Source organism: Salmo salar, chromosome ssa10 (assembly GCF_905237065.1).
Source record: "Salmo salar chromosome ssa10, Ssal_v3.1, whole genome shotgun sequence".
Lineage (NCBI taxonomy): Eukaryota > Metazoa > Chordata > Actinopteri > Salmoniformes > Salmonidae > Salmo > Salmo salar.
In genome coordinates this window covers 110,580,716-110,601,948 of record NC_059451.1, presented here as the reverse complement: position 1 = coordinate 110,601,948, position 21,233 = coordinate 110,580,716, and the positions used below count along the sequence as shown (strand labels likewise).

The window sequence follows — 21,233 nt, the reverse complement described above, 5'->3', positions numbered from 1 at the left end:
GGTTTTATTTGGAAGAGGAGAAAAGGGCCTGTCCCATGACGCCAGACCATAACTGTGCTCATGTGTGGTCCTCTGATTTAGTTATCTTCTATGGGCTACGTGGGACGCTAGCGTCCCACCTGCAGGACACAGCCAGTGAAATATCAGGGAGGCAAATTCAAAAACAACAAAATGTCATAATTCAATTTTCTCAAACATACAACTATTTTACACCATTTTAAAGATCCACTTCTCCTTGATGTAACCACATTGTCTGATTTCAAAAAGGCTTTACAGCAAAAGCAAAACATTAGATTATGTTAGGAGAGTACATAGACAAAAATAATCACACAGCCATTTTCCAAGCAAGGACATGTGTCAATAAAACCCAAAACACAGCTAAATGAAGCACTAACCTTTGATGATCTTCATCAGATGACACTCCTAGGACATTATGTTACACAATACATGTATGTTTTGTTTGATAAAGTTCATATTTATATCCAAAAACAGCATTTTACATTGGCGCGTGATGTTCAGAAAATGTATTCCCACCAAAACTCCCGGTGAATGTGCACATCAATTTACAAAAATACTCATCATAAACATTGACAAAATACATATCAATTATTTATAGAGTTATAGATAGACTCCTCCTGGATGCAACCACTTTGTCAGATTTTAAAATAGCTTTACGGAGAAAGCACATTTTTCAATATTCTGAGTACATAGCTCAGCCATCACAGCGAGCTATACAGTCACCCGCCACCTAAACTCAGAATTAGTATTAGAAATATTCTCTTACCTTTGCTGATCTTCATCAGAATGCACTCCCAGGACTGCTACTTCCACAAGAAATGTTGTTTTTGTTCGAAATAATACATATTTATGTCCAAATACCTCAGAGAGGGTCTCCTCATAGGAATTTACGACCTCTCTTACAGAGCCCGGTGAAGGGGGTATAGAGAGGGAGAGGGGGATGGTACTCGCTGTACCCAAAGAGGACAACGTCATGACAACGTGTAACAACACCTGCACCGGATCGGAACATCCGAACATCACACCTGCGAGACAGGTACAGGATGGCAACAACAACTACCCAAGTTACACCAGAAACGCACAATCCCTCCATCAGTGCTCAGATTGTCCACAATAGGCTGAGAGAAGCTGGACTGAGGGCTTGTAGGCCTGTTGTAAGGCAGGTCCTCACCAGATATCACCGGCAACAATGTCGCCTATGGGTACAAACCCACCGTCACTGGACCAGATAGGACTGTCAAAAAGTGCTCTTCACTGACGAGTCGCAGTTTGTCTCACCAGGGGGGATGGTCGGATAAGCATTTATCGTCAAAAGAATGAGCGTTACACCGAGGCCTGTACTCTGGAGCGGGATCGATTTGGAGGTGGAGGGTCCGTCATGGTCTGGGGCGGTGTGTCAGAGCATCATCGGACTGAGCTTGTTGTCATTATAGGCAATCTCAACGCTGTGTGTTACAGGGAAGACGTCCTCCTCCCTCATGTGGTACCCTTCCTGCAGGCTCATCCTGACATGACCCTCCAGCATGACAATGCCACCAGCCACCCTGCTCGTTCTGTGCGTGATTTCCTGAAAGACAGGAATGTCAGTGTTCTGCCATGGCCAGCGAAGAGCCCGGATCTCAATCCCATTGAGCATGTCTGGGACCTGTTGGATCGGAAGGTGAGGGCTAGGGCCATTCCCCCCAGAAATGTCCGGGAACTTGCAGGTGCCTTGGTGGAAGAGTGGGGTAACATCTCACAGAAGGAACTGGCAAATCTGGTGCAGTCCATGAGGAGGAGATGCACTGCAGTACTTAATGCAGCTGGTGGCCACTGTTACTTTGACCCCCCCTTTGCTCAGGGACACATTACATTTCTGTTAGTCACATGTCTGTGGAACTTGTTCAGTTTATGTCTCAGTTGTTGAATCTTGTTATGTTCATACAAATATTTACACATGTTAAGTTTGCTGAAAATTAACGAAGTTGACAGTGAGAGGACGTTTCTTTTTTTGCTGAGTTTATGTAAACAATAGCTGGTGCACGATATCTGAGGAAGTCTAGGTTTTGCTCGCCTGAGGTAGAGTATCTCATGATACGCTGTACACCTAAATATCTACCTAGAGAGTTTTCATCTAGATTTTTCATAGCTTTCTACATACCACCACAGACCGACACAGGCACTAACCCGTACTCAATGAGCTGTATTCCGCTATAAGCAAACAGGAAAACGCTCCTCCAGAGTCGGCACTCCTAGTGGCCAGAGTCTTTAATACAGGGAAACTTAAATCAGTTTTATTGTAAAGCGTCTGTGTGTAGCTGGTGAGATGAGTCAGGCGCAGGACAGGTACCCCCCCTTGACGTGCGGCTCCAGCAGCGTGCTGACGCCGACCTCAGGGACGACCCAGAGAACGAGGCGCAGGGTGATCCGGATGGAGACGGTGGAACTCCCGCAGCAACGAAGGGTCCAAGACGTCCTCCACCGGCACCCAGCATCTCTCCTCCGGAATGTACCCCTCCCACTCCGACCGCCACCGGGGCCTCACTGCGGTGGCGGTCGGCGCTCGCCTTCTGCTGCCTCACGGCCCGTTGCAGGTGCACATGTGTGGCGTCCCAGGTCTCCTCCGAGCGCTTATACCATTCGTCCACCACAGGAGCTTCGATCTGGCTATGATGCCAAGGTGCCAGAACCGGCTGATTCCCCAGTACGCACTGGAAGGGAAAGAGGTTAGTGGAGGAGTGGCAGAGTGAGTTTTTGGCCATCTCTGCCCAGGGGATGAACACCGCCCACTCCCCCGGCCTGTCCTGGCTATATGACTGCAGAAACCTGCCCACATCCTGGTTTACTCTCTCCACCTGCACGTTACTCTCGGGGTGAAAACCTGAGGTGAGGCTGACCAAGACCCCCAGATGTTCCATGAACGCTCTCCAGACCCTGGACGTGAACTGGGGACCCCGATCAGAGACTATGTCCTCAGGCACCCTATAGTGCCGGAAGACATGAATGAACAGGGCCTCCGCAGTCTGTAGGGCCGTAAAGAGACCGGGAAAAAGGAGGAGACGGCAGGACTTACAAAACCAATCCACATCGTGGTGTTGCCCTGCGAGGGAGAAAGATCCGTCAAGAGGTCCACCGACAGGTGCGACCAAGGCCATTGTGGAACGGGTAGGGGTTGTAACTTCCCTCTGGGCAGGTGCCTGGGAGACTTGCACTGGGCGCACACCGAACCGGAGGAAACATAAACCCTCACGTCCTTGGCCAAGGTGGACCACCAGTACTTCCCACTAAGGCAACGCACCGTCCGACCGATGTCAGGATGACCAGAGGAGGGTGACGTGTGGGCCCAATAGATCAAACGGTCGCAGAACGTACAGGCGCCCAGCTGGACACTGGGGCGAGTGGGCTCTGTGCGTAACGCCCGCTCAATGTCCGCGTCCAGCTCCCACACCACCGGTGCCACCAGGCAAGAGGCTGGAAGTATGGGAGTGTGGTCCATGGACCGCTCCTCTGTGTCATACATCCGGAACAGTCGTCTGCCTTAGCATTCTGGGAACCTGGTCTGTAGGACAGAGTGAAAACAAAACGGGTAAAGAACATAGCCCACCTTGCCTGGCGAGGGTTCAGTCTCCTCGCCGCCCGGATGTACTCCAGATTGCGGTGGTCAGTCCAGATTAGGAAAGGGTGTTTAGCCCCCTCAAGCCAATGTCTCCACGCCTTCAAAGCCTTGACAACAGCCAACAGCTCCCGGTCTCCCACATCATATTTTCGCTCCGTTGGGCTGAGCTTCTTCGAAAAGAAAGCCCAGGGGCAGAGCTTTGGTTGCGTGCCCGAGCGCTGAGAGAGCACGGCTCCTATCCCAGCCTCGGACACGTCCACCTCCACTATGAACGCCAAAGAGGGATCCAGATGGGCCAGCACGGGAGCTGAGGTAAACAGAGCCTTCAGGTGACGAAAAGCCCTGTCCGCCTCAGCCGACCACTGCAGTCGCACCGGTCCCCCCTTCAGCAGTGAAGTAATGGGAGCCTCTACCTTACCAAAACCCCGGATAAACCTCCGTTAGTAGTTGGCACACCCTAGAAACCGCTGCACTTCCTTTACCGTGGTGGGAGTCGGCCAATTGCGCACGGCTGAACGTCACTCTCCATCTCCACCCCTGAAGTGGAAATGCGGTACCCTAGGAAGGAGACGGACTGTTGGAAGAACAGACATTTCTCAGCCTTGACGTACAGGTCATGCTCCAACAGTCGACCAAGCACTCTGCGCACCAGGGACACATGCTCGGCGCATGTAGCGGAGTATATCAGAATGTCGTCGATATACACCACTACACCCTGCCCGTGCAGGTCCCGGAAAATCTTGTCAACAAAGGCCTGGAAGACTGATGGAGCATTCATCAACCCGTACGGCATGACGAGGTACTCATAGTGCCCTGAAGTGGTACTAAATGCCGTCTTCCACTTGTCCCCCTCCCGTATACGCACCGGGTTGTAAGCACTCCTGAGATCCAATTTTGTGAAGAAGTGAACCCCATTCATTGACTCGATCGCACTGGCGATAAGAGGCAGCGGGTAGCTGTACCTCACTGTGATCTGATTGATACCCCGATAGTCAATACAGACCTCCATCCTTCTTCACAAAACAGAAACTCGAGGAGGCAGTTGAAGTGGAGGGCCGAATGTATCCCTGCCCCAGGGATTCGGAGACATATGTTTCCATAGCCGCCATCTCCTCCTGTGACAGAGGATACACGTGACTCCTGGGAATTGTTGTGTCTACCAGGAGATTTATCGCACAATCCCCCCGTCAATGGGGTGGTAATTGAGTTGCCTTCTTCTTACAGAAGGCGAGAGCCAATTCGGCATATTCTGAGGGGATGCGCACGGTGGAGACCTGGTCTGGACTTTCCACCGTAGTCGCACCGATGGAAACTCCTACACACCTCCCTGAGCACTCTGGTGACCACCCCTTGAGAGCCCTCTATTGCCACGAAAAAGTGGGGTCATGACAGGCCAACCAGGGTAAGCCCAGCACCATGGGAAACGCAGGAGAATCAATAAGGAAGAGACTGATTCTCTCCTTGTGATCCTCCTGCGTAACCATGCTTAGTGGAGTAGTGGCCTCCCTAATCAGCCCAGACCCTAATGGTCGACTATCTAGGGCATGCACAGGGAAGGGAATTTCCACAGGAACAAATGAACGGTCAATAGAATTCCCAGCTGCGCCTGAATCTACGAGCGCCTTATGCTCGGAATGCAGGGAAAACTCAAATTTAATAATAAATACAAACATGTGAGCAACAGGGGTCTCTGGGTGAGCCTGGTGCCGACTCACCTGGGATAACACGATAGTGCCCTGCCTGCTGCCTCAACTCCCTGAGGAACCTCCCCAGCACCGACCAGCAGTATGCCCTCTGTGGCAGGGAATGGCCCCTCCTCCAGTCGCCATAAGCGCAGCACCTCCCAGCTCCATGGGCGTCGGAGCGGAGGTGCTGGGGGATGGAACTGACAGGCCCCGATCCGGACGTCCGCTGGCAGCCAGCAGGTTGTCCAGCCGGATGGACAGATCCACCAGCTGGTCCAAAGTGAGGGTGGTGTCTTGGCAAGCCAACTCCTGACGAACGTCCTCGCGCAGACTGCACCGGTAATGATTGATCAGGGCCCTGTCGTTCCGGACCCTGGCCGCCAGCGTGGAAGTCCAAAAGCGAAATCCGGCGCGCTCCTCATCCCCTCCCTCAGGTGGAACAGACGTTCACCCGGCGCTCGACCCTCAGGCGTGTGGTCAAAAACTGCCCGAAAGCGGCTGGTGAACTCTGCGTAATGGTCCGCCGCGTCTCCTTCACTCCATACGGCGTTGGCCCACTCCAGGGCTTTGCCTGAGAGGCAGGAGACGAGGGCGGACACGCTCTCACGTCCCGAGGGAGCCGGGTGGACAATCGCTAGGTAGAGCTCCAGCTGGAGTAGGAGCGCGAGCCGAATCCCGCTGGGACCGGGTGAAGGAGGGGTGGACAGTGGGGCCTGCTGTAGTGGGGCTGGTGGAGGTCCTGGACGACCTCCTCCTCTCTCCCAACGCGATCCATGGCGGTGCCCAGACGTTGCAACATGGTCGCGTGCTGCTGGATGCGCTCCTCTAACGCCACAGGGAGGGCGTCTGCTCCTGCTGACTCCATTCAGTGGTGAGTAATTCTGTAAAGCGTCTGTGTGTAGCTGGTGAGATGAGTCAGGTGCAGGACAGCAGATATGAGTAATGAAAGTCATTTTACTCAAAATTAATACAATACATGTCGCATAAATACATGGCCACAAATACGGACCGCAATACAACAAACAATTACTCAAACAAACAAACATGGGGGATTAGAGGGTTAAATAATGAACAAGTAATTGGGGGATTGAAACCAGGTGTGTAAGACAAAGACAAAACAAATGTAAAATGAAAAGTGGATCGGCGATGGCTAGAAGGCCGGCGACGTCGACCGCCGAACGCCGCCCGAACAAGGAGAGGGACCGACTTCGGTGGAAGTCGTGACATTTACCTAATTTCTATCAGCGTTTTAAAGCTCTCCCTCGCCCTCCATTTGGCAAATCTGACCACAATTCTATCCTCCTAATTCCTGCTAACAAGCAAAAATTTAAGTAGGAAGCACCAGTGACTCGGTCTATAAAAAAGTGGTCAAATGAAGCAGATGCTAAACTACAGGACTGTTTTGCTAGCACAGACTGGAATATGTTCCGGGATCAGTCACTGGCTTTATCAATAAGTGTATCGAGGACGTTGTCCCCACAGTGACTGTACATACATATCCCAACCAGAAGCCATGGTGTACAGCAACATTCACACTGAGCTAAAGGGTAGAGCTTCCGCTTTCAAGCTGGACTCCAACCCGGAAACTAAAAGAAATCACGCTATGCCTTCGGACGAACCATCAAACAGGAAAGTGTCAATACAGGACTAAGATCGAATCATACTACACCAGCTCCGATGCTCGTCTGATGTGGCAGGGCTTGCAAACTATTACAGACTACAAAGGGAAGCACAGCCGAGAGCTGACCAGTGACACGAGCCTACCAGACGAGCTAAATAACTTCTATGCTTGCTTCGAGGCAAGTAACACTGAAACATGCATGAGAGCATCAGCTGTTTCAGACGACTGTGTGATCACGCTCTCCACAGCCGATGTGAGTTAGACCTTTAAACAGGTCAACATTCACAAGGCTGCAGGGCCTCACCGATTACCAGGACGTGTAAAGCGAGCATGTGCTGACCAACTGGCAAGTGTCTTCACTGACATTTTCAACCTCTCCCTGTCTGAGTCTGTAATAACAATATGTTTCAAGCAGACCACCATAGTCCCTGTGCCCAAGAACACTAAGATAACCTGTATAAATGACTACCGACCCGTAGCACTCACATCTGTAGCCATGAAATGCTCTGAAAGGCTGGTCATGGCTCACAACACCATTATCCCAGAAACCCTAGACCCACTTCAATTTGCATACTGCACCAACATATCCACAGATGATGCAATCTCTATTGCACCACACTGCCCTTTCCCACCTAGACAAAAGGAACACCTATGTGAGAATGTTATTCATTGTTCACAGCTCAGCGTTCAACACCACAGTGCCCTCAAAGCTCATCAATAAGCACCTCCCTCTGCAACTGGATCCTGGACTTCCTGATGGGCCGCCCCAGGTGGTAAGGGTAGGTAACAACACATCCGCCATGCTGATCCTCAACACGGGGGCCCCTCAGGGGTGCGTGCTCAGTCCCCTCCTGTACTCCTTGTTCACTCATGACTGCACTACCAGGCACGACTCCAGCACCATCATTAAGTTTGCTGATGACACAGCAGTGGTAGGCCTGATCACCGACAATGATGAGACAGACTATAGGGAGGAGGTCAGAGGCCTGACTGTGTGGTGCCAGGACAACAACCTCTCCCTCAACGTGATCAAGACAAAGGAGATGATTGTGGACTACAGGAAAATGGGGACCGAGCACGTCCCCATTCTCATCGACAGGGCTGTAGTGGAGCAGGTTGAGAGCTTCAAGTTCCTTTGTGTCCACATCACCAACAAACTAACATAGTCCAAGCACACCAAGACAGTTGTGAAGAGGGCACAACAAAACCTATTCCCCCTCAGGAGACTGAAAAGATTTGGCATGGGTCCTCAGATTCTCAAAAGGTTTTGCAGCTCCACCATCAAGAGCATCCTGACGGGTTGCATCACTGCCTGGTATGGCACCTGCTCGGCCTCCGACCGCAAGGTACTACGGAGGGTAGTGCGCATGGCCCAGTACATCACTGGGGCCAAGCTTCCTGCCATCCAGGACCTCTACACCAGACGGTGTCAGAGGAAGGCCCTAAAAATTGTCAAAGACTCCAGCCACCCTAGTCATAGACTGTTCTCTCTGCTACCGCACGGCAAGCAGTACCGGAACACCAAGTCTAGGTCCAAGAGGTTTCTAAACAGCTTCTACCACCAAGCCATAAGACTCCTGAACAGCTAATCAAATGGCTACCCAGACTATTTGCACCCCCCCAGACTGCTGCTACTCTCTGTTATTATCTATGCATAGTCACTTTAATAACTCCTACATGTACATAATTACCTCAATTACCTTGACACCGGTGCCCCCCGCACATTGACACATTGACTCTGTACCGATACCCCCTGTATATATCCCCGCTATTGTTATTTACTGCTGCTCTTTAATTATTTGTTATTCTTATCTCTTACTTTTTTTAGGTATTATCTTAAAACTGCATTGTTGGTTAAGGGCTTGTAAGTAAGCACTTCACTGTAAGGTCTACACTTGTATTCGGCGCATGTGACAAATAAAATTTGACTTGATTTGATTTGAAATCTAAAAGTAAAAGAATGGAATTAAGAAATATATAAATATTAGGATGAGCAATGCGGGCGTGGCATTGACTAAAATACAGTAAAATAGAATACAGCATATACATGTAAAATGAGTAAAGAAGTATGTAAACATTATTAAAGTTACTAGTGTTTCATTATTAAAGTGACCAGTGATTCCATGTCTATGTATATAGCGCAGCAGCCTCCAAGGTGCAGGGTTGAGTAACCTGGTGGTAATTTAACAGTCTGATGGCCTTGAGATAGAAGCTGTTTTTCAGTCTCTCGTTCCAAGCTTTGATGCACCTGTGCTGACATCACCTTCTGGATGGTAGAAGGGTGAACAGGCCCTGGCTCGGGTGGTTGATATCCTTGATGATCTTTTTGGCCTACCTATGACATCTGGTGCTGTAGGTGTCCTGGAGGGCAGGCAGTCGCTGTTGTGCCTTCTTCACCACACTGTCTGTGTGGGTGGACCATTTCAGATTGTCAGTGATGTGTACACCGAGGAACTTGAAGCTTTTCACATTCTCCACTGCGGTCCCGTCGATGTGGATGGGGTCTGCTCCCTCTGCTGTTTCCTGAAGTCCACGATCAGCTCCTTCGTTTTGTTGACGTTGAGGGCCCCAAGGTTAATGATGAGCTTGAAGGGTACTATGGTGTTGAATGCTGAGCTATAGTCAATGAACAGCATTATTACATAGGTAATCCTCTTGTCCAGATGGGATAGGGCAGTGTGCAGTGCGATGGTGATTGCATCGTCTGTGGATCTATTGGGGCGGTATGCAAATTGAAATGGGTCTAGGGTGTCAGGTAAGGTAGAGGTGATATGACCCTTAGCTAGCCTTTCAAAGCACTTCATGATGACAAAAGTGAGTGCTATGGGGCTATAGTCATTAAGTTAGTTACCTTTGCTTTTTTGAGTACAGGAACAATGGTGGACATCTTGAAGCAAGTGGGGACAGCAGACTGAGGTAGGGTGAGATTGAATATGTCCGTAAACACTCCAGCCAGCTGGTCTGTGCATGCTCTGAGGACGCGGCTAGGGATGCCATCTGGGCTGACAGCCTTGCGAGGGTTAACACTCTTAAAAGTCTTACTCACGTCGGCCACGAAGAACGAGAACCCACAGTCCTTGGGAGCGGGCCGTGTCGGTGCCACTGTGTTATCCTCAAAGCAGGCAAAAAATGTGTTTAGCTTGTCCGGGAGCAAGATGTCAGTGTCCGCAACATGGCTGGTTTTCCCTTTGTAATCCGGGATTGTCTGTAGACCCTGCCACATACGTCTTGAGTCTGAGCCGTTGAATTGCAACTCCACTTTGTCTCTGTACTGATGTTTTGCTTGTTTGATTGCCTATTGGAGGGATTACCTCCAATGTTTGTATTCAACCATAAACCCAGTCACCTTGCCATAGTTAAATGCGGTGGTTCACGCTTTCAGTTTTCTGCGAATGCTGCCATCTATCCACGGTTTGGGTAGGTTTTAATAGCCACAGTTGGAACAAATCCCCTATACACTTCCAGATGAACTCAGTCACCGTGTCCGTGTATATGTCAATGTCATTCTAAGAGGCTACCTGGAACATATCCCAGTCTGCGTGATCAAAACAATCTTGAAGCATGGATTCCGATTGTTCAGACCAGCATTGAATAGATCTTAGCACGGGTACTTCCTGTTTGAGTTTTTGCCCATAGGAATGGAGGAGCAAAATGGAGTTGTGATCTGATTTGCCGTAGGGAGGGCAGGGAAGAGCCTTGTAGGCATCCCGGAAGCGGGAGTAGCAGTGGTCCAGCGTTTTAGCAGCGCGAGTACTACAGTCAATGTGTTGATTGGAACTTCGGTAGCATTTTCCTCAAATTTGCTTTGTTAAAATCCCCAGCTACAGTAAATGCGGCCTCAGGATATGCGGTTTCCAGTTTGAACACAGTCCAGTGTAGTTCCTTGAGGGCCATCGTGGTATCGGCTTGAGGGGGAATATACACAGCTGTGACTATAACCGGAGGTGTACGAACAAAGGAAAGTTGTATTCCTGGTCGTAATTCTGGTGAGTTACCGTCGCTCTTATATACAAAAGTTATTTCTTGCTGTATGTAATAACACAAAAAATGTTCTGGGCTAATAATGTAAGAAATAACACACACACACAAAAAAAAAAAATACTACAAAGTTGCTTAGGAGCTAGAAGCAGATCTGCCATGTCTGTCAGTGTCATCTTGTTTGTGGTGTGGCAGGTGCTCATGGTGTGGTTTTAGGTCCATTTCCTGTGATGCACGGTCCTTTAGGACTTACTGTTTGACATGGCAGGGATCAGGAATTATCCGGAATAAATTATTAATCAGCCACCATGGGATAATGATAAAGAAAGACAAAAGCAATGTGTTTTAGACTGTGCATTTTTTAGGTTTCAACACACACAACAGACTGTAGACAGATGCCAAGACTTTCATAAATACACAATACAATTCTCAAATGACATTTCAAGGCTGCGGAGGTGAGGTGAGGTGGCCTAGAAAGCTAAACTAACTGTTCCACTGTTCCCTCACACCGGAGAAATAAGTGCCAAGGCCTTGTAGACATCAGGGGCCTGTGATAAAAGACTCCAGAATACCAACACCTCTCCCTTCTTCCTCAGAAGTCTTAGTGTAGGGACTGGGAGTGGCAAAACGAGCTACTAAAGGTTGTCATATAGGAATGGATTTGGTACAATACTCCTTCGCTAATTGCTGTAGTTGGGTGTGTGATAGTCACTGTGTAACGGCTGTCTTCGTCGTCAGACGAAACAGAGAAGTCATCGTCTGAGAAAATGGACCAATACGCAGCGGAGTTAGTGTTCATCATTTAAGTTTAATTTACTAAAGAACACTACACAACACAAAACAAGAAAACCGACAGCCAAACAGTCCTGTCAGGCACTAAACAGAAACAATTACCCACAAAACCCCAACGGAAAAACAGGCACTTATGTGTGACTCCCAATCAGCAACAACCAACAACAGCTGTGCCTGATTGGAAGCCACACGGCCAAAATCAATGAAACAGACAACATAGAAAATGAGCATAGAATGCCCACCCAATGTAACACCCTGGCCTAACCAAAATAAAAAAAACCTCTCTATGGCCAGGGCGTTACAGTACCCCCCCCAAGGTGCGGCCTCCGGCCGCAAAACCTGACTCTGAAGGGGAGGGTCCGGGTGGGCCTTCTTACGTCGGCGGCTCAGGTACGGGACGTGGCCTCTGCTCCACCCTCGGCGTTGCCCACTTAGGTAGCGCCCCTGGCCGCACCGGAGGACTGGTGGGCGACCTTGGTTGCGCCCGGCTGGCGGGCGACCCTGACTGCGCCCGGCCGGCGGGCGGCGATGGCTGCGCCCGGCCGGCGGGCGATCCTGGTTGCGCCCGGCTGGCGGGCGGCGATGGCTGCGCCCGGCTGGCGGGCGGCGATAGCTGCGCCCGGCTGGCGGGCGGCGATGGCTGCGCCGCCCGCCAGCATGCTCATTTTCTATGTTGTCTGTTTCATTGATTTTGGCCGTGTGGCTTCCAATCAGGCACAGCTGTTGTTGGACTGGCGGGCGGCTCTGGCGGCTCTGGCCCAGGATTCACGAGACTGGGGAGACATGAAGGAGGCCTGGCTCTGGGCGCAGGCACTGGACTCACCAGGCTGGGGAGACCCACTAGAGGCCTGGTCCATGGAGGCGGCACAGGAGAGACCAGGATGGGGAGACCCACTGGAGGCCTGGTCCGTGGAGGCGGCACAGGAGAGACCAGGATGGGGAGACCCACTGGAGGCCTGGTCCGTGGAGGCGGCACAGGAGAGACCAGGATGGGCAGACCCACTGGCGGCCTGGTCCATGGAGGCGGCACAGAGAGACCAGGATGGGGAGACCCACTGGAGGCCTGGTCCGTGGAGGAGGCACAGGCTTAACCAGGATGGGGAGACCCACTGGAGGCCTGGTCCGAGGAGGAGGCACAGGATAAACCGGGCTGTGGGGGAGCACTGGAGTTCTGGTACGTAGGTTATTTACCCACACTCCAGGCTGAATGCCCACTTTGGCCCGGCACGGGCGGAGCGCAGGCATTGGGCAAACTAGACCCTCCCAGCGCCCTGGAGACACAGTGCGCAGAGCCGGTGCACGATAACCTGGACCGAAAAGGCGCACTGGAGACCAGACGCGCTGAGCTGGCACAATCCGTCCTGGCTCGATGCCTGCACTCGCATGGCACTTGCAGGGGGCTGGCCTATAGCGCACCGGGCTATGCACGCGCACTGGAGACACCGTGCGCTTCACAGCATAACACGGTGCCTTACCAGTACCGCGCTGCCTGCCGTAAGCACGGGGAGTTGGCCCAGAATTCCTTCCTGGTTCCACCACACTCCCCGTGTGCCCCCCCAAAAAAATGTTTGGGGGCTGCCTCTCCTGCCTGTCACGCTCCCTTGCCTCATACCAGCGCCTCTCCGCTCTCGCATCCTCGATCTCCCACTGCGGGCGGCGATACTCCCCAGCTTGAGCCCATGGTCCTTTACCGTCCAATATCTCCTCCCATGTCCACGAGTCCATATCTCCCCTCTCCTGGTGCTTCTCCTTCCTCCGCTGCTTGCTCCGTTTTTGGTGGGTAATTCTGTAACGGCTGTCTTCGTCGTCAGACGAAACAGAGAAGTCATCGTCTGAGAAAGTGGACCAATACACAGCGGAGATAGTGTTCATCATTTAACCTGTTATGGCTAGGGGGCAGTATTTTCACGGCTGGATAAAAAACGTACCCGATTTAATCTGGTTACTACTCCTGCCCAGTAACTAGAATATGCATATAATTATTGGCTTTGGATAGAAAACACTCCAAAGTTTCTAAAACTGTTTGAATGGTGTCTGTGAGTATAACAGAACTCAAATGGCAGGTCAAAACCTGAGAGATTCCTTTACAGGAAGTGGCCTGTCTGACCATTTCTTGAACTTCTTTGCCATCTCTATCATTTACAAAGGATCTCTGCTCTAACGTGACACTTCCTACGTCTTCCATGGGCGCTCAGAGCCCGGGAAAAACCTGAATGTCGTCATCCCAGCCCCAGGCTGAAACACATTATCGCCTTTCTCAAGTGGCCAATCAAGGGACTGTGGGCTTAGGCGCATGCCCTGGCCGCCCCCGTCTTTGTGATTTTTCCTCTGTTTGCCGAAAAGGAGATTCCCGGTCGGAATATTATCGCTTTTTTTACGAGATAAATTGCATAAAAATTGATTTTAAACAGCGGTTGACATGCTTCGAAGTACGGTAATGGAATATTTAGAAATGTTTTGTCACGAATTGCGCCATGCGCACGACCCCGATTTACCATTTCGGATAGTGTCTGGGACGCACGAACAAAACACCGCTATTCGGATATAACGATGGATTATTTTGGACCAAACCAACATTTGTTATTGAAGTAGCAGTCCTGGGAGTGCATTCTGACGAAGACAACAAAAGGTAATCAAACTTTTATAATAGTAAATCTGATTTTGGTGAAGGCTAAACTTGCCGGGTGTCTAAATAGCTAGCCCGTGATGGCTGGGCTATGTACTTAGAATATTGCAAAATGTGCTTTCACCAAAAAGCTATTTTAAAATCGGACATATCGAGTGCATAGAGGAGTTCTGTATCTATAATTCTTAAAATAATTGTTATGCTTTTTGTGAAGGTTTATCGTGAGTAATTTAGTAAATTGTTAGCAAATTCCCCGGAAGTTTGCGGGGGGTATGCTAGTTCTGAACGTCACATGCTAATGTAAAAAGCTATTTTTTTATATAAATATGAACTTGATTGAACAAAACATGCATGTATTGTATAACATAATGTCCTAGGGTTGTCATCTGATGAAGATCATCAAAGGTTAGTGCTGCATTTAGCTGTGGTTTGGGTTTATGTGACATTATATGCTAGCTTGAAAAATGGGTGTCTGATTATTTCTGGCTTGGTACTCTGCTGACAATCTAATGTTTTGCTTTCGCTGTAAAGCCTTTTTGAAATCGGACAGTGTGGTTAGATAAAGGAGAGTCTTGTCTTTAAAATGCTGTGAAATAGTCATATGTTTGAAAAATTGCATTTTTTGTATTTTTGAGGAATTTGTAATTCGCGCCACGCCTATCATTGGATATTGGAGCAGGTGTTCCGCTAGCGGAACGTCTAGATGTAAGAGGTTAAGTTTAATTTACTAAAGAACACTACACTACACAAAACAAGAAAACCGACAGCCAAACAGTCCTGTCAGGTACTAAACAGAAACAATTACCCACAAAACCCCAACGGAAAAACAGGCACTTATGTGTGACTCCCAATCAGCAACAACCAACAACAGCTGTGCCTGATTGGAAGCCACACGGCCAAAATCAATGAAACAGACAACATAGAAAATGAGCATAGAATGCCCACCCAATGTAACACCCTGGCCTAACCAAAATAAAGAACAAAAAACCCCTCTATGGCCAGGGCGTTACACACTGTGACATTTATTGACTTTATCTGGACAACAAATAGGTTTGCCATTTAGATTTAATTGATAAATATCAACAAACATAACGCAATTCAATTACCACACGCCCCTATGCCGCTGAGAAATGGGACATTTTTCAGTGACCTGAAAAATAATAAGATATCAAAGCACCACAATACGATAAAGCAACATTTATTTTTGTTGTTTGGCCTCCGTAAACCCGTAGACAAAGCAACCGTTGAACGCAGTTTCAGGCATTCAGCATATTTCAAGCTACAATAAATACATCATCTGATTTAGACAAAAGGTATTACTGAGATATTTGTTAAGGTCTATCTGACCTGACAGCTCACTCAGTAACTACATGTCACACGGCACTTTATACTGCACCTGGCTCTTCAGGAAGCCCAGAGAGCCTATTGGGTCATAGTCGAGTAGAAATAACAAAAGAGAGAGAGAGCGTAACAAAAGAGAGAGAGAAGAGAGAAAAGAGAAAGAGAGCGAGAGAGAGAGAAAAGAGAGATAGAGAAAAAAGAGAAAGTGAAAGTGAGAGAGCGAAAGTGAGAGAACGAGAGAAAGAGCAAGAGAGAGAGAGAGAGGTAGCAGGCAGGTAAGTGCTTTACTGAGAAGCGTGTTTATTCACTTCCTAGCAAAAAGGTTCCGTGCCCAGTAGACCCATTTAAAATGATGTCAGCACAATAGAAAAATTGAACATTTTTCTCTTTGGTTGTTCCTCTACTGCAAAATGGACTAACTTTCATATAACCAATATCCAGATATTTTAGAAACAAATAACATTTCACATCGGTGTAATACACTTTTTGTGAAATGTAAATCCGGACAAGCACTAGAAATGTATTGTTATACATTCTACTATTCACAGGTCAAGGAAGCTCAAAGCTTTTTTCTTTTAAATACATTTTAGGAACAGATCCTATAGCATTATGTGGAGTACAGCATGTACTTGAATATGGTATACATCTCGGTCCTGCTAGAAAAAACATGAACAGTGCAAAGAGAGATTAAGTATGAGTAAAGATGAGGACAGCAGCTATTTCAATTCTTAGCTGTTGTGACCAGCATATCTGAGAGATGGTCTCTACAGTGTTCAGGAAAACAATACAAACAAACGACACAATGTCAGTAAGACCAATGCATTTTATATTGAGGTGATACGTAAGTAGGCCTAATACGCATGCAGAAATATTGTTCATATTTGCATGCATACTACACCGTACAGGCCTACAAAAGAAACCACAAGAGGGTACGTACTTCCAGTGTTAGGCCTATGTGTCACTGCATTTAGATATACTATAGGATAAAATGAGTAAAGGAAACAGTTTCACTTTTAATATTCTGTTCAAGGCCGGTAAATAAACTGGTCACAATAAGGTAATCCACAAAATCCTCCACAAAACTTCACTCTAACCAAATACTTAAAAGCTGTGATCCAGCTACAGACACAGTACTGACATAGAACCATCCAAAACCAACTTCACCTGGTGATTCCCCAAAAACCAGCAGCTGGGTTTGATGGACCCAGTTAAATGTCAAGTACAAAGTAGTTCCTTTAAAGGATTGGAACGCCACAGATAGATCATTCCCTAGCCTCTGCTCTGCTATGCTGCTTCCTTCTTCCATCCAATAACAGCTCCTGAAATACTTTTACTCAATTATGACAATTGGTTACTTTTTCCACCACTGGTGCCAACTACCTGCCTGTCTACCGTGTGGAGAAACTGTTCGGAGTTTCTTCCCTCTGAGGGAACAACTTGTCCTAATGAGCAGAACACAAATTACACATTTGGAACCTAGGTTTGTTCGCCAATGCATGGCTATTAAATTATTTTCCTTTTCGTCATTAAATACTCCCAGGGGCTATTTAGGCCCATTGTTGAAGTTCCAATGTGGAGCTGCTGGACACACATCACGACTCAGACAAGCTGTGCTTAACTTTTCAATGGCATCGCCCAGAGCCTTATATTTAAATCCAAATATAACACTGAGTTTACAAAACATTAAGAGCGCCTTCCTAATATTGAGTTGTACCTCAGTTCGTCAGGGCATGGACTCTACAAGGTGTCGAAAGTGTTCCACAGGGATGCTGGCCCATGTTGACTCCAATTTTTCTCATAGTTGTGTCAAGTTGACTGGATGGCCTTTGGGTGGTGGACCATTCTTGATACACAGGGGAAACTATTGATCGTGAAAAACATACCCTGTTCACCCTCTGAATGGCACACATACACAATCCATGTCTCACTTGTCTCAAGGCTTAGAAATCCTTCTTTAACCTGTCTCCCCTTCATGTACACAGATTGAATTGACAAGTGACATCAATAAGGGATCATCATTTTCCACCTGGATTCACCTGGTCAATCTATGTCATGGAAAGAGCAGGTGTTCTTAATGTTTTGTACACTCAGTGTATATAAGGCTTTTATATTCTAATATAAGGCTTTTATATTCTAATATAAGGCTTTTATATTCTAATTTATGGCTTTCGTATTCCAATATAAGGCTTTTATATTCTAATATAAGGCTTTGGCATGGGCCATTCCCATTGTGTAGTGGAGAACTTTGAGCAGAGCAGTGTACAATAGGGAGTTTAAGCAGAGAAGTGGCTTACCGGTCCAAAGCTGTTGCTGTCCAGACTGTGGCCTTGATGGTCCCCCTGGATCCAAAAGTGGCCATCAGGGACTCTCAGATAGCGGTTCTTATAGCCAAGCGTCCTGGAGAGAGAGGGAGGGCGGAGGTTTGGATCAACACATTTGGATCAACACATTAGACAGTTATCCTCTCTGAGGTATGTGGGATGGTAGCGTCCCACCTCGCCAACAGCCAGTGAAATAGCAGAGCGCCAAATTCAAAACAACAAAAATCTCATAATTCAAATTTCTCACACATACAAGTATTATACACCATTTTAAAGATAATCTTCTCGTTAATCCAACCATTGTGTCCGATTTCTAAAAGGCTTTACGGCGAAAGCATAGCATTAGATTATGTTAGGACAGCACCTAGACAAGAAAAACCACACAGCCATTTTCCAAGCAAGGAGAGGCGTCACAAAAACCAGAAATACAGCTAAAATTAACCTGTCTGGGCTAGGGGGCAGTATTTTCACGGCTGGATGAAAATCGTACCCAATTTAAACAGGTTACTACTCTGGCCCAGAAACTAGAATATGCATATTAGTAGATTTGGATAGAAAACACTCTGAAGTTTCTAAAACTGTTTGAATCGTGTCTGTGAGTATAACAGAACTCATATGGCAGGCAAAAACCTGAGAAAAATACAACCAGGAAGTGAAAATCTGGTGCCTGTAGTTTTTCAGTCCCTGCCTTTCTGACACACAGTGAGTTAGGGTTCATTTTGCACTTCCTAGGGCTTCCACTAGATGTCTACAGTCTTTAGAAAGTTGTTTGAGGCGTCTATGGTGAACAGAGAGCCAACAAAGGAAGTTGGAAGTTGTTGACCCAGGGAAGGACATCGTTGTTTGTAGATTTGTCAAAAGCTTTTGACACTGTAGACCATGCTATCCTTTTGAGTAAGCTGTCATCTATAGGACTGGGCACTGATGCCTGCCGATGGTTTTATGACTATCTTAAAGATAGAACTCAGGCCGTCATGGTCGATGGGGTCAAGTCTGACCCCTTACAGTTACTTAACTTATTTGGGATAGGGGGCAGTATTTTCACGGCCGGATAAAAACCTTACCCGATTTAATCTGGTTACTACTCCTGCCCAGAAACTAGAATATGCATATAATTCATAGATTTGGATAGAAAACACTCTAAAGTTTCTAAAACTGTTTGAATGGTGTCTGTGAGTATAACAGAACTCATATGGCAGGGCAAAACCTGAGAAGATTCCATACAGGAAGTGCCCTGTCTGACAATTTGTTGTCCTTCTGTTGCATCTCTATCGAAAATACAGCATCTGTGCTGTAACGTGACATTTTCTAAGGCTTCCATTGGCTCTCTAAAACCGCCAGAAAGTGGAATGGGGTGTCTGCTGTCTCTGGGCAAAGAACAGCAGCAGAGTTTGTAACTGATCAGCCTGGGGACAGTGAGACTGAGATGCGCGTTCACGAGACTACTCGTTTCTTTCAGCCTTTGAATGAATACAACCTTGCCCGGTTGGAATATTATCGCTATTTTACGAGAAAAATAGCATAAAAATTGATGTTAAACAGCGTTTGACATGCTTCTAAGTATGGTAATGTAATATTTAGATTTTTTTTTGTCACGAAATGCACTCGCGCATCACCCTTCGGATAGTGCCCTGAACGCACGAACAAAACGGAGCTATTTGAATATAACTATGGATTATTTGGAACCAAAACAACATTTGTTGTTGAAGTAGAAGTCCTGGGAGTGCATTCTGACAAAAACAGCAAAGGTAATCCAATTTTTCTAATAGTAATTCTGAGTTTAGTGAGCCCCAAACTTGGTGGGTGTCAAAATAGCTAGCTGTGATGGCCGAGCTATGTACTCAGAATATTGCATAATGTGCTTTCGCCGAAAAGCTATTTTAAAATCTGGCACCGCGATTGTATAAAGGAGTTCTGTATCTATAATTCTTAAAATAATTGTTATGTATTTTGTGAACGTTTATCATGAGTAATTTAATAAATTCACCAGAAGTTTTCGGTGGGTATGCTAGTTCTGAACATCACATGCTAATGTAAAAAGCTGGTTTTTGATATAAATATGAACTTGATTGAACAAAACATGCATGTATTGTATAACATAATGTCCTAGGAGTGTCATCTGATGAAGATAATCAAAGGTTAGTGCTGCATTTAGCTGTGGTTTGGGTTTATGTGACATATATGCTTGCTTGGAAAATGGCTGTGTGATTATTTGTGTCTATGTCCTCTCCTAACAATCTAATGTTTTGCTTTCGCTGTAAAGCCTTTTTGAAATCGGACTTCGAAGTATGTCAAACGCTGTTTAAAATCAATTTTTATACGATTTTTCTCGTAAAATAGCGATAATATTCCGACCGGGAGTCGTTGTTTTCGTTCAAAGACTGATAATCTAAAATGGACTCTTCACGTGCACACGCGCGCCCGTCTCATTGTTCTCAGATCGACCACTATCCAAATGCGCTACTGTTTTTCAGCCATGGGCTGCAAAGTCATCATTCAACGTTCTGGTGCCTTCTGAGAGCCTATGGGAGCCTTAGGAAGTGTCACGTTACAGCAGAGATCCTTTGTTTTGGATAGAGATGACAAAGAAGGCCAAGAAATGGTCAGACATGGTACTTCCTGTACAGAATCTTCTCAGGTTTTGGCCTGCCATTTGAGTTCTGTTATACTCACAGACACCATTCAAACCTAGCCTAGAGAGGTTAATCACTAACCTTTGATGATCTTCATCAGATGGCACTCATAGGACTTCATGTTACACAATACATGTATGTTTTGCTTGATAAAGTTCATATTCATATCCAAAAACCCCATTTTACATTGCCGTGTAATGTTCAGAAATGTTTTGCCTCCCAAAACTTCCGGTGAATGAGCACATCAATTTACAGAAATACTCATCATAAACGTTGATAAAATATACAACTGTTATTCAAAGAATTATAGATACACTTCTCCTTAACCTCTATGGGACCGGCGGGACGAATTCGTCTCACCTACGTAACAGCCACTGCCAGCCTGTGGCGCGATTTTCAAAATCTTCAAAATCCTATTACTTCAATTTCTCAAACATATGACTATTTTACAGCCATTTAAAGATAAGACTCTCGTTAATCTAACCACACTGTCCGATTTCAAAAAGGCTTTACAACGAAAGCAAAACATTAGATTATGTCAGCAGAGTACCAAGCCAGAAATAATCAGACACCCATTTTTCAAGCCAGCATATAATGTCACCAAAACCCAGAAGACAGCTAAA

At 47.1% G+C, this 21,233-nt stretch overlaps 1 protein-coding gene across 1 annotated transcript in view; it reads right to left on the bottom strand.

The window, feature by feature from the left end:
* LOC106561580 (mitochondrial inner membrane protease subunit 2) overlaps positions 1–21,233 on the bottom strand; it is a 259,205-nt gene that overhangs the window by 19,230 nt on the left and 218,742 nt on the right. Inside the window, 1 exon segment of the mRNA XM_045688754.1 lies at positions 17,951–18,053. Within this exon segment, the coding sequence (XP_045544710.1) occupies positions 17,951–18,053 (103 nt within the window).